At 47.3% G+C, this 26712-nt stretch overlaps 2 protein-coding genes across 2 annotated transcripts; one reads left to right on the top strand and one right to left on the bottom strand.

Annotated features, from left to right (window-relative positions):
• Nucleotides 1-19960: 19960 nt before the first annotated feature.
• Nucleotides 19961-21162, bottom strand: ACTL9 (actin like 9). The gene has a single exon (XM_070413925.1). The coding sequence runs from the start codon at nucleotides 21095-21097 to the stop codon at nucleotides 19961-19963; it is 1137 nt and encodes a 378-aa protein (XP_070270026.1). The 5' UTR covers nucleotides 21098-21162.
• Nucleotides 21163-22847: 1685 nt separating this feature from the next.
• Nucleotides 22848-25447, top strand: MBD3L1 (methyl-CpG binding domain protein 3 like 1). Its single transcript, XM_070416986.1, is given in 4 exon segments — nucleotides 22848-22857; nucleotides 24274-24344; nucleotides 24429-24569; nucleotides 25322-25447. Coding segments are annotated over 4 exon segments (348 nt in total).
• Nucleotides 25448-26712: the final 1265 nt, after the last annotated feature.

The raw sequence follows: 26712 nt of genomic DNA, 5'->3' as shown, positions 1-26712 counted from the left end.
GTACATGTTTTGAGTGCAGTTTGGGAGGTGGGGGAGGAAGCCATTCCTGGGGGTGGGGGCAGGGCTCCCGGGGCCAGAAGCTGCTTCTCTCAGCACAGTCCTGGGCTCATTTCAAGGAGGGAGACAGGCCCTGGGCCTCCATGGCACCAAGTCCTGAGCCAGCAGCTGCATCCTGGCTTCAAGGTGCCTTTGGGACTTGCCACATTTCCAGCCATGTCTCAGGGCTTGAGAGGATGGGCTCTGGGTCCAGCTGCCCAGGTTCCATACCCCTCCATGACCAGCTGTGTGACCCTGAGCAGACACTGTACCTCTCTGGGCCTCTGTGGCAAAAAAGGGGAGAGTCTGCGTCTCAGGGAAGATGTGAGAATTAAACAACATCCTTCACATTCGTTCATTCATTCACTCAACAAACAGGTACTAAGCACCTACAGTGTGCCAGGTGCTGTTCTAGGAACCAGGGACACAGATGGGCACCATCACCTTCCCCAGGGGCTGCTGTTCTATGGGCAGAGACAGACCCTAAGCGACTAACTAAAAGGTAAGGGGGTGATACGTGCCCCAAATAAACACAAAGCAGGAAAAGGGCAGAACGTGAATGGGGCTGGGGGTGTGGGTGGTAATTTGGCCCTGGGGTCAGTGCAGGCCCTGCTGAGGAGGCGAGGCCTGAAGGAGGTGAGGACAGGGCCACATGACTATCTGGAGGAACAACAGTCCTGGCCGAGGAAGTAGCCCATGCAAAGGTCCTGAGGTAGCACCGTGCCTGGTGTGTGGGGGGAACAGGGAGGAGGCCCATGTGGCTGGAACAGAGTGAGTGAGAGAAGGCACAGCCATGGGGCTGTGTAGAGTCCCACGGGCCTGGATGTGGTCTATCCAGCAGCAGGGGTGTTTGGAGACTCGGGTGCTTGGAAGAGAGACCCCCCAACCAGGGCCTGAGTGGGAGCAGGGGCTGGAGGGGACCTGGCCTTGTCTGGACACGGGGCACCTCTGAGCTTCCTTCCCTGAGTCTGCGACATGACTGGGGCCGGGTGTCCAAATCTCTTCCTGTGACACCACCTCTGGGCTGGGCAGGGGGCCTCGAATTACTGCCAGGCAGATGGACCCCAATCTGCCTGACCACCAAGGATCTGAGACTCCTCTTATTTGGAGGATGGTTCTGGTTTGGGCTGGAGGGACGGAGAGGTAGAACAGTAGGAACATTTCTGATCAGGGGCTGAGGACTTAAGGTCCCCGAGATGAATTTCGCTCACTGTGAGTTTCCAGAGGTGAATTTCCATCAATCTGATACTCACTCATGACCTCATCCTGCTATCAGATCAGACCCTGTGAACCCTGGGACCTCCCTGAAGCTCATGGAAATCCAGAATGAAACACCTAGTACATGTTGGGGCTAAGCATGTACCTGGGTTGTTTACCAGCAGGCACCAACCTTGTACCCACTTGACAGTTGTAAAGACTGAGGCTCACAAAACAATGTCACTCAGAGTGTGACATTGAACCAGCAGGTGTTGCTGGCTTCAAACAGCCTGCTCCCAGGCCCCAACCTCCATCCCCCATTATCAGCCTGTTCCTGGCTCTGGGGACTCCAGCTGGGCTGTGGTCTGGGCTCAGAGTCACCAGTGGCTTCTGGCCTCTCCATGTGCCCCAGGAGGAAGCCAGGGAGGGGGAGGGCCACCAATCCCAGGGGCCTTGCATTTCCCCTTGAAATCTGAGTACTCTCAGAGGGCTCTCAGTTTTAGAGATTGGTTTCACTGGGGCTTCTAGGAAGCAGGGTTTCACTCAGAGTGAGAGTGCAGGGCCCCGAGGCTCCATCGGGCTCCCCGAACCCCGTGAGAGTGTAGCCTCTTGAGATTCCTGGGCACTTCCAAGGAAGGGCTGCCTAGGACCCTGGGAACAGACCCTGCAGGTCCCTGTCCTCACTAGGAGCTTTCTTAGAGGAGAGGCACTTGTAACAGCTTGGGGAGAAGGGCACCTTCTTCATCCTGGGCCCCTGAGTCTGGGCAGGGAGGGTGGGGAAGTCGGAGAGGAATTTAGGGAAGCAGTTTTTGACAGACACACACACACACACACTGTTGCACAATCCCTGTGATGGGCAGCCCATTGTCTCTCAAGGCTGCCTTGCTTGGTTAGTAAGCTGAAATTCTTAGAAAATCTTTTCAAATTCTGCCCTAAACTGCATTCTCCATGGTCTTGGCTCAGCCGTCTAGGATAACACAGAGTGCACCCATTTCTCCAAATTATTTATTTCTGCTGTATTTACCAAGTGCTTATCCTGGAAAAGTGTGGGCATGGCGGACACGGACCCAGAGTGATCACTGTAGTGTAGGTGAAAACGCAGAGTGCTGGGAACCCAGAAGAGGCTCCTGGCCTAGCTGAGAGGGGTCAATCTGGTGAGCTTCCTGTAGGAGGTAACATCTATGTTAAGTCCTGAAGGAGGGGTAAGATTCAGCCAAGAAAGAGATGAGGAAAGAGAAGAATGTTTCAGGCGGAAGGAACAGCATGTGGAGGTGAGAAAACATCTTTTGTGCAAACGAAAGAGGTTCTAAGTGGCTAGAATGGTGCTTGATGACGGATGTTGGTCATGCTGAGGCCAGAATGGAGAGATGCCAGGAGCAGTGATTCAGGTGGGAGGGAATGACACCTTCGTTTCTCAAAGAGGTTATGAATCTACCTTTATTTCATGTTGCCAATTTGCTTTTCCAGGAAGCAATTTACACCTCCACCTTCTAGGTACACAAGTGCCCATCTCACCACATCCTTGTCAGCATTGGGTTTTATCAATTTTTAAATCTTTGCCCATTTCAGTCAAAAAAAAAAAAACAACAATAGCTGATTGTGAAAATAAAAACAAATGAGTGTTTCTTTGGTAAGTGATGGGGGTGAACAATTTTTTCAGCTATGCATTTGCCTCACAAATGCCACCTCCTGCCCACGGATGTTAGCAAGTCTTACACCCAGTGGAGAGATTGTGGTCATTTCTAGTTCCTCTCTTAGCATGAAACAAATGGAAACTCGTAGGCTGCCCTCTCACCACATTGATGGGGAATTTGTAAGGCACTGTAGTCACTATCTCTCTATATTTATTTATTTTTTATTAATCCTCACCAATCACTCGTGGATTTTCTGAACCCCACATGCGACAATTTTGTCGATTAACCAAGCCATCAAGATGAAAATGAGCCTCATCGCTGAAGATGATTTTGTTCGAAAAGTCAGCATTCACTTATTGTTGTTCCATAATCCATTTGCATATGTGCCAGCAAAGCCATGGAGGCCATTTACCCGATATGCTATTCCATACATAACCCTATACTGTATACTTTATGAATCAAAAAAAATTACAATTTTTAATTATAAACCTGTGTTTTCTATCAAAATTACTTCTTGCGTTAATTTTGGGACACCCTTTACAATTGCCTAAAAAAATACCTAGCGATAAATTTAAAAGAGGAAAAAGACATGTGTTCAGAAAATTATAGAACATTGAAGAAAAAAATTGAAGAACTTGAAAATAAATGGAAGTATATATTGTACTTCCATTCATTTTTCATGGACAGGAAAAAGTAACATTGTTAAAATGGCCTTATTACCCAAAGCAATCTATAGAGTCAATGTAATCCTCATCATAATAACAATGGCATTTTTCACAGAACTAGAAAAAATAATACTAAAATTTATACAGACCCACAAAGAACCTTGAATGGCCACAGAAATCTTGATGAATAAGAACAAAGTGGAAGGTATCATGCTACCTGATATCAAGCTATACTAGAAGGCTATAGTGATCAAAACAGCATGATACTGGCATAAAAACAGACACATAAATCAAAAGATCCCAGAATTCCCAGAAATAAACCCATGCCTACTATGGTAAATTAATCTATGACAAAGAGGCAAGAATATCCAGTGGGGTCAGTCTCTTCAATGAATGATGTTGGGAAAACTGGACAGATACATACAAAAAAAAAGAAAAGAAAAGAAAAAAGAAAAGAAATTAGACCACGTTCTTACACCATATATAAGAATAAACTCAAAGTGAATGAAATAGTTAAATGTAAATGTAATACCTGAACCCATAAAATTCCTAGAAGAAAATATAGGCAGTAAAATCGTTGACATTGCTCTTAGTAATATAACTTTTGAATATATCTCTGCAGGCAAGGGAAGCAAAAGAAACAAAATATACAAATGGGACTATATCAAACTAAAGAGTTTTTGCACAGCAAAGGAAACCTTCAACAAAACGAAAAAGTCTACTGAATGGAAGAAGATATTCGCCAATAATATATTGAATAAGGGGTTAATACCCAAAATATATAAGAAAGTCATACAACTTAACAACAACAAAACAAACAACCCAATTTAAAATGGGCAGAGGACCTGAATAAACATTTCTCCAAATAGAACATACAGTGGCCAATAGACATATGAAAAAATGCTCAAGGTCACTAATTATCAGAGAAATGCAAATTAAAATCACAATGAGATATCACCACACACCAATCAGAATGGCTATTATCAAGAAATCCACAGCCCTGGCTGGTGTGGCTCAGTTGATTGAGCGCCATCCCATACACCAAAAGGTCGCAGATTCCATTCCAGTCATGGCACATGCCCAGGCTATGGGCTCAATCCCCAGTAGGGGGTGTGCAGGAGGCAGCCAGTTGATATTTCTCTCTCTCTCCCTCTCTCTTCCTCTCTCTCTAAAAATCAATAAAGACATATTTTTTTTTTTAAAAAAAGAAATCAACAAACAAGTGTTGGCAAGGATGTGAAGAAAAGGGAACTCTTATGCACTGTTGGTAATATTGCAAGTTGGTGCAGCCACGATGGAAATCACTATGGAGTTTCCTCAAAAAATTAAAAACAGACCCAGCAATCCCACTTCTGAGTATATAACTGAAGAAATAAATCCAATATACTAATTTAAAAAGATATGTCATGACAGTACTATTTACAATAGCCTAGAGATGGAAGCAACCTAAGTGTTCATCAAAAGGCCATTAGATAAATAAGATGCAGTACATGTATATACAATGGAATATTACTCAGCCATAAAAAAGAGTGAAATTTCCCTGGGTGCTTTGGCTCAATGGATAGAATGTTGGCCCTCGACTGAAGGGTCCTGGGTTTGATTTCGGTCAAGGACACATACCTCGGTTGCAGGCTCAATCCCAGGCCCTGGTCAGGATGAGTGTGGGAGACAACCAACCCGTGTGTCTCTCTCACATTGATGTTTTTTAAAAAAAGAATGAAATCTAACCATTTTCGACTACATGAATGGACCTAGAAGATATAAGTTAGACAAGGAAAGACAAATGCCATATGATTTCACTTATGTAGAATCTACAAAACAAAATAAGTGAACAAACAAGACAGAAACAGACTCATAGATACAGAGAACAAACTGGTGGTTGCTAGATGGGAGGGGGGTTAGAGGGGAAGGAGAAAAAGGTGAAAGGATTAGAAGTACAAATTGGTAGTTAAAACAGTGAGGAGATGTAAAGTACAGCCTAGAGAATGTAGTCAATAATATTATCTTAATTATGTATCATGCCGAGGAAGTACTAGATTTATCAAAGGGGATCACTCCATAAATTATATGTCTAACCACCATGCTGTATACCTAAAATTAATATAATATTGATTGTCAACTGTAATTGAACAAACGGTGTTTAAATATGCTTTAAAAATAAAAATGTTGGCCCTCACCAACTGGCTCAGTTGGTTGGGCATCATCCCATGCACTGAAAGGTTGCTGGTTCCATTCCGGTCAGGGCACATGCCAGGGTTGCCGGCTTGATTGCCAGTTGAGGGCATGCAGGAGGATGCCGATAGATGTTTCACATCAATGTTTCTCTCTTTCTCTAAAAATCAATAAAAAACTCTTTAAAGAAATGTTATTTTTATGCCATGTGAATTTCATGTCAATTAAAAAAATGCCAATGAGTCTGCCAAGCATAGAGGATAGGTGGGCATCTGAGAAATGAAAGGCAGAGAGGGAAGAGATCAGGGAACTGGGCGCAGAGTGCAGAGAGGATGTGTAAGGAGGCAGCGCCTTGTCAGGTTGGGTTCCAGCCTGGAGACATGCCACCAGGGGATGGAGGTGAGGGAACTCCACAGCCTCGCTTTGTAGGTGTGGGTGGATGGGGACCACACAGTCTCTCTCCCTCTCTCCCTCTCTCTCCCAACTCCCACCATGTGTGCTTGGGACCTGAGTAGGGTCATATATTACACACATGAACACATGTGCTAGAGCTTGGGGGTGCGAGAAGCCTCAAGTCTCCTTGCATAGGTGGCCTCCCACTCCCGGCGGTGGAGGCTGTAGACTCAAATAAGTGAGGTGCGCAAGAGGGAGTAGCCCTTTCTTATAAGCCCATCAGTATTGGGCCTGAGCTCTGAGTCAGGTCCCACATCTCCCCTTCTCTCCCTACTGCTGTGCAGGTACTGGGAGCAGCCGGGCTTCCCCTCCCCATCATACTGAAAGAGGGGAACCCCCTCTCATCAGCCCACAGGTGTGGAGTCCAAGCTCAGAGCTGGAGTCCCTCATTGCCCGCTCTCTTCCTGCTGCTGTGCAGGTGCTGGGGGCAGCCCCAGCCTCCCCTACCCCATCATACTGTAAATTCTGAGAAATCCTACCTGTGGTTTGGCCTGCCCCCTCCTTCCACCCTCTGGCTGGATTGTCCTGGCCACTGTCTTCCTGTCTTGGGGCCTGGATAGGAAGAGTCTAGGACCTGCCAAATCCCAGCCCCAGTTCCCAGGCACAGGGGTGAGGGCTCTGCAGTGCTTCTGAGGCCTTCTAATTGTTTCTCTTGGCCTCAGTTTCCCCTTCTGTAGAATGGAGATAATAACAGTGCCTGCAAGCAGAAGGCTAGCGTAGCCTCTGGCAGGTAGGAAGCCCTGATTCATGCTGTCTACTATTTTTACCCACTTCCTGCCTCTTGCTTTCCCTTGATCCGGCCTCCACACTTTTTTACCCTTGCTGTGCCTCCACCCAGAATGCCCTCACTCTTGTCCCCTGTCAAACCCAGGAGTCACTCAAATCCCAGTTCCTCAGGAAGCCCGGGAGAGCAGTGGGACCAGCCGGTGTGAGAGGCAGGGAACATGGGTTCAAATTCCAGCTCTGGCCAGGACACACTGGACAGCCTCAGGGCACTGAGAGGCTCTGTGCCTCAGTTTCCCCAGTCAGGCTCTGATGTTCTATGGTTCTAAGCCTCCCTGAGGGATGAGTATCCTGGGGTCCTCACCACACACACCGTGCCCCAAACTTACTCTCTCCTCCTCATCTGAGCCTCCTTCCTTGGCTGTTCTTGCCACAAACTACAAAATTCTTGGAACTGATTGTGCCCAAGGTTTGGGGACCTCCAGAGAACCACCACTAACTCCCATGCTTCTGCCCCCTTGCCCTCCAAAATGCAGCTTGGACCTGCCCACTTCCCACCTGGGCTGCCAGCTCCCTCCTCAGGGTTCCCCCACCACCCCCAACCCCCAATCCACTGGGTTGCTCTCACCAGGCCCCTTCTCTGCTCTCAGCCCTCCCATGGTTCCCTCTTGCTTCTTGAAAAAATCCAAAATACTCCCTGTGGCTGTGAATAAAGTAGTCAGGAGAGCCTTTATTCAGAGGGTTTCTGCAAGGGCTGAGGACAGGGCTGTGCTGAGAGAGCTCTGAGAGGAGGTCTGCAGGCCTTTCCAGAGTAAGGGCAAAAAGCCCTTTTTTTCTTTTAAATAGGAGGGGACAAGGCTGGAAAGAACCAGGTGTGGAAGGTGAGATGAAAGGATGGGGATGGGGAATGGGGAATGAGACAGAGATCAGAGGATGTTCACCCCTGGACTGCCTGTCCTCAGGAGGGGCTGTCTGCTGGCTGGGGTGCGGGGTGGGGGTGCTAAGTTCAAGTCTGGAGGAAGGAGAAGAGCTTAACCAAAGCTCAGTTAACAAGCATTTTGTTCTGATTGGTCAGTGGGGACAAGCAGTTCAGCTAATCAGTTATGAGGCAAAGAATGGGAATTTTGAGCTGGCCTTGTCACAGGTAAACCAGCATTTTCCAGAGACGGATCCATTAGGATGGTGGATGGATAGATGGATCTAACTATTTAATTACCTATCTCTTATCTATCTATCTATCTATCTATCTATCATCTATCTATTTAATTTACCTCTATATCCTTTATCACTCTATCACCTATCAGTCATCTACCTATTTATCCACCAATTATAAATCTATAGTTTTATCTCTCTATCTCACTCTATAGCAATATATATATAGATATAGAAGGATATATAGACAGATCTATCTCTCTATATATTTATAGATATCTGTATAACATATATAATTATATAGCTATAGATATATAGAAATATATGCTGATATCTGTATATATAAAAGGCTAATATGCAAGGTGTCTCCTCGGGAGTTCGACGGGGAGACTGGAAGTTCGATCGCTCACTATGACATGCATTGACCACCAGGGGGTGGAGTGGAATGAAGGAAGGCCCTGGCCGGCAGCCGGAAGGCCCCAATCGGCCCTGATTGCCGACCAGGCCTAGGGACCCTACCCATGCACAAATTTCATGGACTGGACCGCTAGTCTATATATAAAAGCCTAAGTGACCAGCCAACTGGCCAGTAGCTATGACATGCACTGACCACAAGGGGGCAGATGCTCAATGCAGGAGTGGAAACCACAGGCATGGAAACATGGAACAGACTGATGAATCTCAGGGGGAAGGAGGGAGGGTAGAGGGCGAGAAGAGATTAACCAAAGATCTTATATGCATACTAGAGGCCCAGTGCATGAAATTCGCGCATAGGCAGGTAAGGGGAGGGTCCCTCAGCCTGGCCTGCACCCTCTTGCAATCGGGACCCCTTAAGGGATGTCTATACAGGCAGTTGGACATTCCTCTCACAATCTGGGGCCGCTGGCTCCTACCACTCACCTGCCTGTCTGCCTGATTGCCCCTAACCACTCTGCCTGTCTGCCTGATTGCCCCTAACCACTCTGCCTGCCTGCCTGATCACCCCTAACCACTCGGCCTACCTGATTGCCCCTAACTGCTCGCCTGCCTACCTGATGCCCCTAACTGCTAGCCTGCCTGCCTGATTTCCCCTAACCTCTCTGCCTGCCTGCCTGATGCCCCTAACTGCTTGCCTGCCTGCCTGATCACCCCTTACCACTCACCTGCCTGCCTGATCACCCCTTACCACTCACCTGCCTGCCTGATCGCCCCTAACTGCCTCTGCCTCAGCCCCTGCTGCTGCGGCTTCATTCAGAAGGATGTCCAAAATGACATCTGGAAGGTTGTTCAGCTGTCGGGTCTAATTAGCATATTATGCTTTTATTATTATACACTAGGGGCCTGGTGCACAGATTCATTCACTGGTGGGGTCCCTCAGCCTGGCCTGTGGAGATCGGGCTGAAACCAGCTCTCCAACATCCCTTGAGGGGTCCCGGATTGTAAGAGGGCACAGGCCAGGCCAAGGGACCCCACTGGTGCACAAATCCATGCACCAGGCCTCTAGTATCCTATATAATAAAAGCCCAGTGACCAAACAGTGAAATGACCAGAACAACCGGTCAACCAGTTGCTATGACATGCACTGACCACCTGGTGACACTCAATGCAGAAGCTGCCCCCTGGTGGTCAGTGCACTGCCCCAGTGGGAGTGCCACTCAGCTGACTGGGATGAGCCGCTGCTCCCGCTGCAAACCCCCGGCCGATGGGCAGGAACCCTGGCTGCGATCGTCACCTCCTCGCCCCAGGCTCCTCCTCCTTGCTCCCTGCCACCTCCTCCAGACGCCTGCAGGCCGTGCAGCACTGCTGCTGGCTCGCAGAGCTGAATCCAGAGGCTGGGAGGTAGGTTCGTGGCCACCGTGGGACTGAGGCCTACTCCACCACCTCTCAGTGCTATTATCTCTGGGCCCGGCCCCGACCAGGTCCCCTGGAGAGGCGAGTGCTCCGGCTCCACGGAAGATATTGGACCAAGGAGCAGCCGCTCAGAGGATGGGTCCACAGCTGCTCGGCTGACCAGATGAGCAGCGCTCCCACAGCGGGCCAATCCCTGCAGGCCATGCCCCCACCAGTGCACAAATCCCATGCACCAGGCCTCTAGTATTATATAATATCTATATTATATATTTACATATAGGTATTGATCTATATCAATTTATATTTTGGCTATCTACAGATAGATATAATTGATATAGATGTATAAATATAGATATCAATCTATATCTATCTAGATATTTATATCCCAGCATCTATATTGGTTGATAGGAATTGGCTACACAATTATGGAGGCTGGCAGGTCCCCAGATCTGTAGAGTGAGTTAGCAGGCTTGAAACCCAGGTAGAGCTGATGTCTCAGTTTAAGTCCAAAGGCTGGAAAGAAGCTGATGAGCCAGTCTGAGGGCTGTCATGCAGGTAAAATTTTCTCTTAATCAGGGGAGGGTCAGTGTTTTTGTTCTATGCAGGCCTTCAACTGATTGGATGAGGCCCACCCACATTCTCAAGGGCAATCTGCTTTACTCAGCCCGTGATTTAAATGTTCATTTCATCCATAAATACCCTCACAGACACGCCCAGAATAATGTCTGATCAAGTATCTGGGCACCTTGTGGCCGGTCCAGTTGACACATCAAATAAACTGTCAAGTGGAAATCTGTGAACCTTATCTAAGTCATATGGGTGGGTGGTTCCTTGCAGTAACCAGTTTCCCATAACATAAAGGGTGTGTGTGGGGGGTGGGGGGGAATTCTTAACCTTCACTGTTTTCTAAGACCACAGGGCTGGGTACAGTTTAATATTGTCACATCCCACATGGCCCTGCACGATGTGCTTCCTCACCTCCCTGCCCTCACCTCCTCCGTCTCTCCCCCTCACTTGCCCCACTGTGTTCCTTCTACATGCCAACCTGGTCCTGCCTCCATCCCTTTACCCTTGCAGTTCCTCTGCCAGGAATGCTTTTCCTCATTTCTTAGGTCCTCTCTGATCGCCTGTCTCATCACCCTGTTTAATTTTTCTCAGGGCACTTTTTACCACCTGAAATTCTTATTTCTTTTTGTGATTATTGTCCGTTTCTTCCACTGGGTGGCAAGCTTTGAAATCATCAAGTAAGTGTTGACTGAGGACCTAGTACATGCCAGTTCCTGGATACGGTACTGGATGTCTCCTGGAACTCACGGTCGACTTGGGGAGGCCAACATGAGTTGGGTCGCACATGCAGATACAATTTCTGATCCTGATCAATGTTAGGTTAGACTGAAGCCTGGTGCCCAGTAAGCTTGAAGTGGGGCTAGCATTACTAGGGAAAGATAGAAGGAAAGAAAGTGTTCCAGGCAAAGGGAACAGTTTGTGCAAAGGCCCTGAGGTGAGAGGGAAAGTGCTGAGTTCCAGGGACAGAAAGAGGCATGTGGGAATGGTTTGCAGACTGAAATGGGAACCATGGAGTTAGCAGGCTTTGGACCAGTGGTAAATGGGGTTCTGGGCAAATCGATTAGCTCCAGGCGTGGGGAGCCATCAAAGGATATTGAGCAGGAGCGGGGCACGGTTAGATTTGCTTTTTGCGCAAGAGATTCATGGGATTCCCAGGTTAGCGGAAGACTAGAAAGGGGAGGGGGAAACACTGGATCCAGCCCATGGAGGGATGGGGGTTTGAAACCTGGACTGGGGGGAGACATGGGGTTGAAACCTGGACTGGGGAGAAGGGGATGGAAGAGCTGAGGCCCAGGAGGTAAGATGACCCACCTGCAGATAACTGCCAGCCAGGTGGCTGGGCCCAGGTTTTCCACTCACTGCCCAGTGGCTTGGTCAGCCATCAGTGGGGTTCTGGGAAAATCAATTAGCCCCTGATCTTGAAACAGGCCCAGCCCTCCTTTACTTTACTTTCCCATATCTGACAGCTACATCTGTCCCTACAAAGTGTCAGGAGGCCCAGGTGACAGCTCGGGGTAAGGAGATAGGTGGTATGTGTGTGGCTGTATAAGATCCTGCTCAAACCAGAATTCCCTGCCTGTCGGAATTAAACGTGTCCTCCCCTGGGTTGTGTTGAATCTGCTGTGTTGGGGTGAGATGTTGGCCAGGTGCCCCACCCCAGGTGGGGGCAGTGGTGTCAGTGATTTCCTGGTTTTCTTGTGGCTTCCCCTCTTGGCCAGCCTCCTGCAAACAGGCTCAGCGCCTCCAGCCTCCAGGTGTCTGTCCCTGAAGGTGGGATTAGAGCAGGGGTGGGCAAACTTTTTGACTCGAGGGCCACAATGGGTTCTTAAACTGGACCGGAGGGCCGGAACAAAAGCATGGATGGAGTGTTTGTGTGAATTAATATAAATTCAAAGTAAACATCATTACATAAAAGGGTACGGTCTTTTTTTTTTTTTTAGTTTTATTCATTTCAAACGGGCTGGATTAGGGTCAGGCAAGTGAGACATTCCCTTGAGCAAAATGTGAGGGGGTGCCTCAATCCCAGTAATAAAAGTAAATAACATTCTGTTTTCTTCCTTTTTTAATTGAAATATATTTTATCTATAACCAGGTTTAAATTTAAGGTGTACCACATGTAATTTGACACATTTATATGTTGTCATATGTTTGTCATAGTAGGGATAATTAGCACCTCTACCACATTCCATAATTACCAGTATCTTTTCTTTTTAGTGACTGGAGGGATTAAGTTCTAGTCTCTTAGCAATCCCGATGGCTACAATTCAATACTGTTGTCTTGCCCTAGCTGGTTTGGCTCAGTGGATAGAGCTTCAGCCTGCAGACTGGAGGGTCCCAGGTTCGATTCCAGTCAAGGGCATGTACCTTGGTTGCGGGCACATCCCCAGTGTGGGGAGCCAATATAGGGTTAAACTTCGGACTGACCTGTTGGCAAAGTCACAAACAAGTCCCAGCTTAGAAGGCACAGTCCTCTTAGCATAATTAGGCTTGACCTTATAACGCTCCCTAGATCTTACCTGGGAAGCTAAGGGGCTGAGGGAAGTGCAACAAGAACAAAAACAAGTGAAACTCACAAGAACAGTGTAACTTTGGTAACCACTACTTGTTTACCTCTGACTATAAAAATAAAGGCTCAGCTTGCCTCAGGATCTTTCTCTGTGGCCTCAGCCAGGCACAGGAAGATCCACGGAGACTAAAGAGGGCTAGAGAGTTCTGAACGCTGTCTCCGTGTAAAACATTCTTCGCCGACTCTGTCCACACCTTTGGGAACCCCTGGACCGCTGGGGCTGGACCCCAGCACCCCAGTAGGGGGTGTGGAGGCAGCTGATCGATGTTTCTCTCTCATCGATGTTTCTAACTTTCCATCCCTCTCCCTTCCTCTCTGTAAAAAAATCAATAAATATATTTAAAAAAAATACTGTTGTCTTTATTACTGTGCATTAGATCTCCATGATTTGGACTGATATTGACACCATACCATTCAATTCCTCCTTGGAAGTGTAGGATTCAGTGAACAGCTAGGACATCTGCACCTCCATCACCTCTGTCTAACTGCAGAAGAGCTTCATCACTCCAGAAAGAAACCCCATTCCCATTGGCTGTCTCTCCCCATTCACCCCTCCCCACACCCCCTGCATCAATGCAATATTTTAAAAAGCCAAATTAATGCAAAAAATTTCATGATGAATAAGCTACCGAGTTTTAAAATAAGACAAGTTCTCACACGGCACTCTTGGACCCCATATCACTCAGCAAACCCTAATCTCCACTCAGTCTATGATTTGCCTGGTGGAATGATCTGCCTATTCCAAATATTTCCTCTCCTGGGTCCTCCAAAGAACAGGAGATCAGGAGGTGAGGTCTGGGTGGTGATTTAGTGAGTCCTCTCTCTGCTCGAACCCTTGGCAGAGGGTCTCTGTGGCCAGTGGTTGCCTGGATGACTTGAGGTCCCTCTTTGGCATGCTCTAGTTGAAACAGCAACCTTATCACCATTTATTTGTCACTTACGGTGTACTGAGCACGTTAAGTCCATTTTATTCATTGTACTCAAAATGATTTTAGGAAATTATTTCTATGGAGGCGCTCACATTGGGAAACATTCAAACAATACATTAATATACAGAGTAAATGTGAAATCCTGCCTTCCACCCACTATAGTCTCAAAGAAAACAGGTTTGAGATGTGTCCTCCATACTGCCCAGAGTTCCTTTGTGATCCTAGGTAATCCTTGCAAAGCCCCCCTGAAGTGAGCGCTGATATCACCATCATTTTGCAAGTGGCTCAGAGAGGTCAGGTTGCGCGTCCAAGGTCACACAGCATGTGAAGGGACATGACTCAAATCCAGTCTTATCTGGTTCCAATGTCAGGAGGAAGAGGGAGAGGGGTTCCTACTTGGGAGGAGTCCTCTCAGCTCAGCCAATGTTGTGGCTCATTCATTCAGTCACTCAGCAAACATTTATTGGGTGTGACTCTGTGCCAGGTGAATGATACACATGGTGCCCCTGCTCTCCCAAAACTCATGGTCGAGACAGGTGACACCAGCCACTGACAAGGAATCAAACAGAAGTCAGATGAGCACAGCTAAGGAGAGGGAAGAAAACAGAGCTGCCTGGATGGATGCCAGAAGAACTTAAAGAAACATCTTTATTTTTAAAAATACATCCACACGATTCAAAATGCTAATAGTTCAAAGGGCAGGCATCAAGAAATCTTCTCATTTCGATGCCCAGGCCCCTGGTGACCCTCAAGAGCATCAGTCCTTGCCGGAAGTGATACCACACCCTAAGGGGTGAAAATTGGTTCTGAGGTGTGAGCAAAAATGTCTGTTTTTATGTATAAAATACAGATATAGTAGATATTTCAACTTGTCCTGCATAGGATTTGTGCCAATTTATTTCTTTGCCATCAAGCTAAGAGAGTGCCACAATCTCACCAATGTGGTATTATCAGACCTTTTGATTATATTTGCCTTATGAGGTAGAGAATCTTCTGCAACTAAGAACCATTTGTCTTTCTCTGTGAGCTCAAGATTTGTATTTTTTAAAAATATATATTTTTATTGATTTCATAAGAAGGGAGAGAAAGAGATAGAAACATCAATGGTGAGAGAGAATTACTGATTGGCTGCCACCTGCATGCTCCCCACTGGGGATTGAGCCCGCAACTTGGGCACGTGCCCTTGACCGGAATCGAACCTGGGACCCTTAAGTCCGCAGGCCGATGCTCTATCCACTGAGCCAAACCAGCCAGGGCAAGATTTGTATTCTTTACTAACTTTTCCATGGACTGTTGTACAATTTTTCTTATTGTTTCCAAGAGCTCTTTATATATTATGGACATTACCCCTTTTTGTTATGAGTTATAGTTTCCTCTGTTTGTCATTTGTCTTGACTTTGTTCAGGGTGATTTTTTTACCTTGTAGATTTTCTTCTGATGTTTACATGAAGTCGTCTGTTTAGACATCTCTTTTACGGCATCTGAGCTTTGTGTCAACCTGAGAAGGTGGCTACCTTTGAAAAGGTGGAAGGTGGGAAGGAGCATTCTGACAAGACAGAGTATCAGGTGCAATAATGATCCTGAGGTAGGAGGGGAAATTGGCACGTATATTACTGAGGGTTCTCCAGAGAAACAGAAACAATAAAATGCATGTGTAAAGAAAGGATGATTTACTTTTTAAAAAATTTGCCACATGATTGTGGAGGCTGACAAGTCCAAAATCTGCAGGATAGGCTGGCAGCCTGAAGACCCAAGAAGAATTGTGGTTGGAGTCCAAAGGCAGTCTGCTGGCACCCTCCTTCTTTGGGTGAAGTCAGCCTTTGTTCTATTAGGGCCTTCAACTGATTAGATGAGACCCACTCACATTATGGGCAATAAATCATTTTACTCAAAGCCTACTGATTTAAAGGTAAATCGCATCTAAAACATACCTTCTCAGAAACATCCAGACTGGCATTTTATCAAACATCCCAACACTTAGCCTAGCCAAGTAGACAAATAAAATTAACCATCACAGTCCACCCCTTCCCAAACTTGGCACACACACCTCTCCTTAAATCATACTTTCATAGTACATGATGTGGGGCCCATGCTTCTCTCGCTGTTCCCACCGGGCCCAGCAAGGTCAGGATGACGTCTTCCATCCACATGGAGAAAACAGACTCCAGGGTTGTGCGTGGGCATAGAGGAGATCAGAGGCTGGTGTTATCAGTGCCCTGGGTGGAGGAGTGGTGGGCAGAGAGTGCAGAGGGTTACCCATGACTCCTAGGAAGAGGTGAGATTGCTCACAACAGACTTGGGAGTGTGCAAATGGGAGGGGCACGTGTCTGAAAGGTTGTAGAAGAAATTGATGCCACAGGTAGGGTTTGAAGCTAGGGAACCTTAGCCTGGTCTGAGTCCTCCCAGCAGCCTATGGTGGTGGGGGTTTCTTCATCCTCCTCACTTCCTATAGCATTAGAGACAGCCTGTCCCACATTCCTTGTGTGTGTGTGTGTGTGTGTGTGTGTGTGTGTGTGTGTGACTGGCAGTGCCTTGGCACCATGGTGTGAGGCGGGTTTCTCCTGAGGTCTGGGATGACTGGTCTGTTGCAGTCATTGTGGTCCTAAATTCAAGGTCCTCATATCTTGAGCTTGGAGGTGCTGCCCCTGGTGGGAAGAATAAGAAGTTTCCCCTCACTACCCTGTAACTTCCTGGGGGTTCTTGAGGATTCCACAGATTGAAGCTGCCTTGCCTACCAGGTGGGGAGGTGAGGCATGGGGTCCAATCCTGCGTGTTGGTGATCTGGAGATCTGGCCTAACTGTAGGGCCCTCCCTCCAGTTGATGACCCCCTGCCATCCAGGAATGGACTGGACACAGTGAGACAGGGTGGGTGGGGGTAGCTAGGGCCCCCACCCTCACCTATTGTCTGATAGTATATGTGGGGGATGGGTGGGGTGGCCTCCGTGCTCTACAAATAAGTGAGTTTCTGCTCTAGAAAATTCCTGCTTGTGAACAATACTGGGTGAAAGAGAGAGAGAGAGCCTTTGAGAAAGGCTCAATAATGAGTGATAGGATGAATGAATGAATGAATGAATGAAGCCTTGGACTGGGGAGGAGAGGACCCAATGAGAACATAGATAAGCTCTGGCAGCTTGTGCTTCTAAAATTGATACACTGAGAAGATGTGTCCAGGCTGAAGGACGAGGTTCTGGTTTCTATTGTGCTGGAGGGCCTGAAGGTAGAGGTCCTGCCTTCATCAGGACTCCAGGATGGCTGAGGATGAGGGCAGAGGGAGGAGCAGAGACCCATGGTACACTGTGGGGAGAATGCCAGCCTCCTTCCTATAAGGCTGGACTGCAGACCCTTGCGGGGAAAGGATGGGCTGAGAGAGACCTCTATGGCATCCTCAGGGCAAGTTCCAGAGAAAGCCCTTAGGACTGTATCTCAGGAATAAGACAAGGGTCTCAAGGTCTAAGCATTTCTTACTAAAGGCTATTCTTACCAAATGCTATTCTTGCTAAATGTTAAAATGTAACAGTGTTTTGCAGACCTAGAAGTAACCTTATGAACTGACCAGAACCCAGTCAAGATGTTTAACTAACTGCAAAGAAACCAACATGCAATTAACAAAATTTGGATGAGTTTCGCCAACTGCCTAGAAGAAATCAACAGGTAATTAACAAAATGGTGTATCTAATCCATGATTAAGCCTCTTTTCTAAGAGACAGATGTGAATCCCCGTGTCCTTTACTTGCTGCAAGTAAATAGTAAAACTGTAACAGGGTTGTAAGAAGCCAGCAAAATTCCTAAGTAGAATAGGGAAACAAACAAGAAATTAAACAAGATCAAACAGTTTGGGCAACTCTAAGCAAAATCTTATAGTGAGAACAAATGGCTAGTCCTCTCCTCAGTAACCGAGGCATGCAGCAAGGCAGGGGAGTTTTAACAATACACACCTAAGTCACCCTGGAACTGCTAAGGCAGGACAGGAAAGGGGGAAGGAGGAGAGAAGAGAGAGTTTTCATCTCACTGTTTAGTAAACAGAGAAGCCAGCAGTCGGGGCTTGTTAAAGATCAAGTCGTCAGATGCTTCTCATCAATTCTGGGAAAGCCATTACAAAGTAAAAGGGAGACCTTGAGGGTTACTCTGTACCAAGATATCTGGCACAGGACTTTTATAGACAAAAAATAGAAAAATACTAACCCCCCAACAGACTCCCTCCTCACATTAACCGAGAAAGCCCGTCTGTGCTTCGTAAGCTGGATGTATTTGATAGATTTTCTTGCCTTGCTTTTTTGGATACATTGACTGGCTTTATTTCTTTAATAAATTTGTTTACTATATGAGAATGACAAGAATTGAGGAGGGGGCAGCTTTCTCTCCCTCTGACTCAGGGGGCTGTCCGATGACACCTTTCCTGGTGCCTATAACAAGTGGTGCCTATAACGAAGCTGCCGAAGGACAACCACGTTTCATTCCTGAACCAGGCAAGAAGGGGAGGTCCTTCCCTGCCCCAGAAAGCTCCCGGGGCCTTGGTACTTAAACGGCAGGGGGCTTATAGCTTTCAGAGGTCCTGGCTTAATACAATCGATATGATTGATGGTCAGGCAATCAGATCAGCCTAATGAGTTCAAATCAAGCCAGTGTTATCTGTTCCCTGCTTGACTCACGAATTCGGTAGTGGTGCCCTGAAAAGAACACTCCAAGCCCCTTGAGGTCTGGAGAGATGGAGTGAACTTGGAATGAACAAATAGCAGAGTGGAGGGAGATGGGAACAGACAGTAGGCTACTGGGGACCTGTGTGGGGGTGGAGGGACAAGCCAGTGTCCAGGTGGTGACCCCACTGGAGTATCTGCCCCAGGTCATGGTGGGCTGGGCAGCCCTCAGAACAACACTGCCTTTTGTTGTCTCAATTAATGGGATGGGGCCTAAGGACTGGTTCTGGGGTTGGGTTCTGGGGAGTCTGAAACCCCAGGGTGGGGTATCCTGGATGTCCATCTTGGGGCAACCATGGAGGAGAGTCTTTGGGGATCAGAACACAGGGGATGGGCTAGGGCATTAGTGGGGTCATTACAGGATGATTCTGGAGGCCAGAGCCTTCAGGAGGGGCTGAGAGAATCCGTTGGGAGGTTCATTGTGAGCTGGGCCATTCGAGTGTATCTCTGGGGCAGACTTAATGCAAGGGGTTGAGCTGAGAGCAGTGGGGGCCAAACTGGGACACTGGGGTCTCAGAACATGGTGTTCTTGAAGATACAGATAGGGAATGGGCTCTGGATGGAAGGAAGAATTCTGGGGGAACAAATCATGCTGGGCAGAGTTTTGGGAGAAGTTGAAACTTGGGGAATGGGCTCTGGACACTGGAGGTCCCTTAGGGAGCCATTATGGGGGAGACCCTTGAGCATAACATAAATCTTTGTGGTGTATATGGGAGTTTGGCACTTGTGAGGGGGGACTTAGGCGGCACTCAGAACATCAGGGTCTTGGATAAGGTTGGGTAAGAAGAAGGGGGAAACCAACCAGGAGATGGGTTTGGGGTGCTCAGAACCAGGGATGTCTTGGCAAGTGGATTCTGGAGGGGCTATGTTTGCAGGCATTAGAAATAGGGGGCAGATTATAAGGGTGGACCCAGGGGCTGCAGCACTCATGGAAAGATTCTGGGAGTGGGGTTTGAGCATTCTGGTGCAAGTTCCTTGGAGAGGAACCGGTTATGGGAACCGGTTATGGAAGTGGGTTTAGGAATCTCTGATGAACATATCAATGGTGTGAATTGAGGGGGGCGGGGCTTAAAGCCCAAGGGAATCTTGGGGAACTATATAAAAAAACAGCAGTTCCTGGGGGTGGGAGATTAAGGTATCCATATCTTGGGAGTGCATTTGGGTGGGGAACTAAACCGAGAGTGCCTTGGGGTGCGCTAATCATGGGAAACGGGTTTGACAGGGTTAGTGGGTCAGCGTCAGGGTGGGCCCAGGAGTGGACCAGACCGACCTGGGGGAAAAGCATGGCAGAGCTGGCTGGGTAACAAAGCTTTACTGCCCCTCCCCAGGCCCCTGCCACACTCAGTAACATTTGCGGTACACGATGTGGGGCCCCTGCTCCTCGTATTGCTCCCTCAGGACCCAGCAGGACTGGAAGGCCCGCAGTGAGGCAAGGATGGAGCCCCCGATCCACACCGAGAAGTTCCGGGAGGGCTGGGCGGCCGCCACCACCACGCGCGCTTCAGGGCGCAGGCTGTGCAGCAGCTCCTTGCGGAAGCGGCCCTCCAGTCCCCGGAAGAGCGAGGAGCCACCGCACAGCAGCACGTTCTGGGCCAGGTGTGCCCGCACCTCCGGGGGCACCTTGCTAAGACTCCGTTCGGCCATGGTGGGAACGCCCACGGGCGACAGCCCGGGCATCTTCGGGGGGCTGAACAGCAGCTCTGGACACTGGAACAGCTCCTTACCCAGCGTGACCGTCCGGCCGTCGGGCAGCTGCAGGCTCCGCTGGCACTGCTGCTCGGGCCGGGCATGTGCCTTCTGGAAGTCGGAGGCCACGTAGCAATAGCAGTGCTTGATCTTCTCCACCGCGTCCAGGTCCTGCTGCCCCAGGGGCAAGCCGGAGCCCAGCAGCGTCTCCGCCAGGAAGGTGGTCAGGTGGGTGCCCGCCAGGTCCAGGCGCTCGGTGGCGTGGGGCAGGTGGTAGCCCTGGAAGACGGGCACCGTGGAGGTGACTCCGTGGCCCATGTCCACCACCAGCCCGCTGACCCGCCCGTGGGCGTAGACAGACAGCACGGACTGCGAAGCCACATACATGGCGGGGCAGCGCATCGACTCAAAGGCCACCTCCACCAGCTTCTCGCGGTTGGTGGAGGGGCTGAAGGGCTGGTCGGAGAACAGCAGCGGGTGGTCCTGGGTGGCGATGCCCAGGTCGTGCTCCAGCAGGTGGCGCCAGATGAACTCTGCCGCCAGCCAGTCGACCAGGATGCCGTTCCTTATGGGCTTGACCAGCGTCAGCTCTGGGCGCACCAGGGCGGCCTCGCCAATGAAAGTCTCCAGCACCATCTGGCCCGTGGTGGCCGGCTTCTTGGGCTGGCAGCCCACGATGGTGGCCACGGTGTAGGTGGGCCGGGCCTGCCCCGCGAAGCCCACCTTACAGGTGCCGGTGCCCATGTCGATGACCACCGCGCTAGTCTTTGGTGGCAACCTGTTGCCCACCATGCTGGGGTGTCCTGCTGTAGGGTCTTGTTCACCAGGATTGAGTTGGGGGTCACCCCAGGCCTGGGGGCCTCTGGGGCTCAGAGAGGTTGGGGTGATTTGTATCCATAGTTTCAGGTGGGTGGGTGGGCTGTTGGGCAAGGCTGACCTCTTTCCTCTGGGGTGTGGGAGAAAGGTTGAGGTTGGGCCAGGGGCAGGCACAGGGAGAGGGGGCTGGTCTATGACATCAGCCAGCCTGCTGTCCCCTTCAGATGACTTCACAATGCAGGGCTAGGGGTGGGGTCCTTCCCTGCCCCAGAAAGCTCTCGGGGCCTTGGTACTTAAATAGTAGGGGGCTGATAGTTTTCAGAGGTCCTAGCACAATACAATCAATAGGATTGATGATCAGGCAATCAGATCAGCCTAATGAGTTCAAATTAATCCAGTGTTATCTGATTCACTAATTCAGTAGTGGTTTAATAATAATGATATGCATGCTCTATCATCTTCTTTTCATTTATTGGCTAGAGTTTTTATATATATATATATATATATATATATATATATATATATATATATATATATAATTTCAGAGAGGAAGGGAGAGGGAGAGAGATAGAAACATCAATGATGAGAGAGAATCATTGATTGGCTGCCTCCGCCCCACACTGGGGACTGAGACCGCAACCCAGGCATGTGCCCTGACTGGGAATCCAACCATGACCTCCTGGTTTATAGGTAGATGCTCAGCCACTGAGCCACACTGGCCAGGCTAGAGTAATTATTCTTTATACATCTTGTGTATCATTGCACAGTAAAGAAAATGTGAGTTTTAACACAACCTTCCCTGAAAAAGTTTCCCTAACATATTAAAGTAATAACAGATTACATCAATGGGAAATTCACCAAAAAACCTTGACCTTTAGTTTTTGATCTTTCTAATTTGTAAATTATCTTTTTTTAAAGATTTTTAAATTGATTTTTTTATTTCTTTTCTTTTTTTAGAGAGAGAGAGAAAGGGAGAGGGAGATAAATATTATCAATCAAACATAATCAATCTGCTGCCTCCTGCATGCCCCCTGCCCCAGTTAGAGGGCTGAACCTACAACCTAGGAATGTACCCTGATCAGGAATGCAACCTGGAGCATGGGAGAACAACCAGCCAACTGAGCCACACTGGCCAGGGCCTAAATTATCTTGACTGCTGACATCTCTTTTGAGATTAGTCCATTTGGGATTATGTAGGTGTACAACCTCATGGCATTTGAAAAGTTAGTCGTGGGACTCTTCGATGATGTTTGTTTCATTGTGTGTGTGTGTGTGTGAGAGAGAGAGAGAGAGAGAGAGAGAGTGTGTTTATTGCATCTTGAGGTAGAGGTTTCAGGGTAGAACCCTTAGGCTGGGAAAAACTTCTCCTGACCACTTTCTGTGGGTTTTATTTTCACTCGTGTCTTGACTAGAATGTCAAGAGTAGCATTAAACAGTTCATTTTATAGAATTAAAAAAATTAATACTCATATTAGATATAGTAAAAACAAAGAAAGGTACTATAAAACTATGAGCTGGCCCTGGCCAGTGTGGCTCAGTTGATTGGAGTGTTGTCCCATACACCAAAAGGTTGTGTATTTGATTCCTGGTCAGGGCACCTACCTAGGTAACAGGTTCAGTCCCCAGTTGGGGCAACTACAAGAGGCATGTTTCTCTCTCACATTGACCTCTCTCTCTCTCTCTCTCTCTCTCTCCTACTCCCTTCCTCTCTCTAAAATCAATGAACATGTCCTCAGGTGAAGATTGAAAAAAGAAACATAAAAAACTACCAGCTGATTCCTCAACATAAACTTTGCAGGCCAGAAGATATCGTTATAAAATATTCAAAGTGAGGAAAAGCAAAGACCTATGGCTAAGATTACTTGCTGGAAGCCGATCCACCCTGGCTACTTGAGGCAGTGCCTGCAGGGATGTTTCAAGGGACCTTGTAATGGAGATGAGAAATGCCCTAGCCTTTGGAATGGAATGGATGGGATTAAGATCAAATAGGATAAATGCAGATGTAAGAGAACAATAGGGGAAGGAACTTGGCTAGGAGAAGAGAGGTTGTTTCCCCAGGTGAGGATTTTTATCAGTAAACCCTTTAACTGAGAGTCAGAGGGGTGGTTGGTCGCTTTGATCTTTGCTTGGAGTGACCTCCTTCAGTTACTTCCTTGTAGCTTAGTGGAACAATGGGGTAACCTTTGAATGGAGTTGGGAAGCCCCCTGGCCTTTTGTATAGAATGGATAGGACTGGGACCAAATAGTATATAAACAGATGTTAGATGACAATAAAGAGAGGTACCTGGCTAAGAGGAACCTGGCTATGACGATCACCTGAACGTTGCCTCCGTGTCTTTCCTTCTCCGCCGACTCCGTCCACATCTTTGGGAACCCCTGGACCCGCTGGGGCTGGACCCCAGCAATTACTCTATACAAGATGGCTATTATTTAGAATCAAAGGAGAGGGGGTCTTACAAGATGGTGAAGGAGAAATGATCTGGAGTAGATTCTGACTTTAACCTTGAGCTCTCTGTTCTTGACCCAAATATTTATTTATTTATATATTTATTTATTTTTAATCCTCACCTGAGGATATTTTTGGATTGATTTCTTAGAGAGAGTGGAAGAGAGAGAAAAAGACAGAGAGAAATATCAATGTGAGAGAAATACAACGATTGGTGGCTTGCCTCCTACACACACCCTGACCAGAGCCTGGGCTGGGGAGGATCCTGCAACTGAGGTATGTGCCCTTGACTGGAACTGAACCCGGGACCTGTTAGTCCACCAGCCAACCCTCTATCCGCTGAGCCAAACCGGCTAGGACAAATCTTCTTGATATCCCAGGACAAGGTCACATTTATCCCCAGAGGGAGAGAGGGAAGGTGGAAGTACAGAAGATCAAAGATAATTACCTAACAATGGAAGGCTTCATTTATCATTGGGTTAAATTCCATGTTTATTTCTACAATGTAAGAAGTACAGTGGGGCCTTGACTTACGAGTTTAATTCGTTCTGTGACGGAGCTCGTAACTCAAATTACTCGTATATCAAATCAAGAAGTGAACGAGTGAGACACGTGATGTTGGGCTGATGTTGTGGTGTTCACTGTGATGTTCGCTGCGCCAACTAGCGGTGGGGTATCTGAAGCTGGCTCGTAACCCGAATTTTAGCTCGCAACTCAAAGCAAAAACTCGACCGAGAAACAGCTCGTATCTCGAAAAACTCGTTAGTCGGGACACTCGTAAGTCAAGGCCCCACTGTATGATGGTCAAGACTTCACAGAAATGAATTGTGATTATAGAAAGCAATCTCAACCAAAGCCTAGTTTAAGCATTCCATCCTTTTGAGAATGTCCAGTTACAAATCCTAGAGGTCAGTTACTAGAATCACAGCCCATCCTGGCGATGAGGTCAGATGCCATCAGAGGGAGGAAACTTTGGATAAATTCCAACAGGTCTGCTGGCAAGTGTAGGGCGCGGCTATAGGGTTAAGCCTCAGACTGACCTGTTGGCAAAGCCACAAACAAGTCCCAGCTTAGAGGGCACAGTCCTCTTAGCATACTTTATGACTCTCCTTAGATCTTATCTGAGTAGCTAATGGGCTGAGCGAGATGCAGCAAGTGCTGCCAAAACAAGTGAAACTGACAAGAACATTGTAACTATGGTGACCACTACCTTGTTTACCTCTGGCTATAAAATAAAGGCTCAGCTTGCCTCTAGATCTCTCTCTTTGTGGCTTCAGCCCGGCACAGGAAGATCCACCTAGACCAGTGATGGCAAACCTTTTTAGCTCGGCATGTCAGCATTTTGTAAAACCCTAACTTAACTCTGGTGCGTGTCACATATAGAATTTTTTTGATATTTGAAACCATAGTAAAACAAAGATGTATATTTTTGATATTTATTTTATATATTTAAATGCCATTTAACAAAGAAAAATCAACCAAAAAAATGAGTTCCCGTGTCACCTCTGACACGCGTGTCATAGGTTCGCCATCACTGACCTAGACCCAGCTTATTTTCTGGGTCTGTCTTTTCTTCATCCTTCACCGCCCTCACTCAGGCTTGCGAACCCTTGGCTGAGCTGGTTCGGCACAGGCAAGGACTCCAGGCCTGCAGCAGCAGAGGACAACTGTAACGTACTTGTGACCTTGCCAAACTGAACCCAGGTGTCCTCGCAGGTGGTCCACACTTCAGCCCCATGCCCACGCCTGTCCAGTCTTCAGATTTGGCAGAAATGATTCCAGGAGTTGGTCTGGGTGTCTCTCAGCTCCTCTGCAAACCCTTTCTGGTGTCTGAGGAAGATATCAGGAAACAAAAAGAAAGTAAAAACAGCAACAGGTAGACTAGTGAGATTGCTTTGGGCAATATAGACATTTTAACGATGTTAATTCTTTCTATCCATGAGTATAGTATATGCTTCCATTTATTTGTATCTTCTTCAGTTTCTTCAGTGTCTTGATTTAGTGAATACAGGTTTTTTTTTATCTCCATGGTTAAATTTATTTCTAGGTATTTCATTTTTTTATTCAATTATAAATGAGCTATTTAGAAATTTTTCTTTCTGATCATTTTTTAAATATGAATTTTATTATGATTATATAAATGAAGAAATATTTCATATATTTCTATATAAATTTCATATATTTCTATATATTTCATATATAAATTCTATGAGCAAATGTTGATGTATTTTTTTATTTCTTACTGACAGTATTACTGATGACCCCCATTTTCCCTTCCTTAATCCCCTTCTATCAAGTACCCGAGCCCTCCCTCCCTCCGACACACACCAGCCATCACCACACTGTTGTCTGTGTTCATGGGCTATGCAATAAGTTCTTTGGCAAATCCCTTCACCTTATTTCACCCACTCCTTGCCATCCCTTCCCTTCTGATCTCTGTCAGTCATTTCTGTGTATCCATGCCTCTGGTTCTATTTTATTCGTCAGTTTATTATTTTTCCACCAGATTCTACATGTAAGTAATATCATATGGTACCTGTTTTTCTCCATCTGGCTAATTTTGCTTAGCATAATAATCTCCAGGTCCATTCATGCAGTCACAAAAGGTAAGAGTTCCTTCTTTTTTACAGCTGGATAGTATTCCATTGTATAAATGTGCCACAGCTTTTTGATCCATTCATCTGCCAATGGACACTTGGGCTGTTTCTGGGTCTTGGCTATTGTAAATAACACCACTATGAACATAGTAGTGCATATATTCTTTTTGATTGGTGTTTCAGGATTCTTAAGATATATTCCCAGAAGTAGGATCACTGGTCAAAAGGCAGTCCCATTTTTAACTTAATGAGGAAACTCCATACAGTGTTCCACAGTGGCTGCAACTTTCTGCATTCCCACCAACAGTGCACGAGGGTTTCCTTTTCTCCACAATCTCCTCAGCACTTATTTGTTGATTTATTGATGGTAGCCATTCTGACCGGTGTGATGTGACACCTCATTGTGATTTTTAATTTGCATCTCTGATGATTAGGGATGTTGAACATTTTTTTCATATCTCTGTTGGCCAACTGTATGTCCTCTTTGAAGAAGTGTGTATTTGGGTCCTTTACCCATTTTTTAATTGGACTGTTTGTCTTCCTGGTGT

Source organism: Myotis yumanensis, unplaced genomic scaffold, assembly GCF_028538775.1.
Source record: "Myotis yumanensis isolate MYYU_CA2020_CCGP unplaced genomic scaffold, mMyoYum1.0.hap1 SCAF_5, whole genome shotgun sequence".
In the NCBI taxonomy this organism is placed as follows: domain Eukaryota; kingdom Metazoa; phylum Chordata; class Mammalia; order Chiroptera; family Vespertilionidae; genus Myotis; species Myotis yumanensis.
This window is presented reverse-complemented; position numbering and strand designations above follow the sequence as displayed.

Excerpts from the sequence above, each read along its gene's own strand:
- ACTL9 (XM_070413925.1), bottom strand. The coding sequence starts at position 21,097 with ATGGTGGGCAACAGGTTGCCACCAAAGACTAGCGCGGTGGTCATCGAC.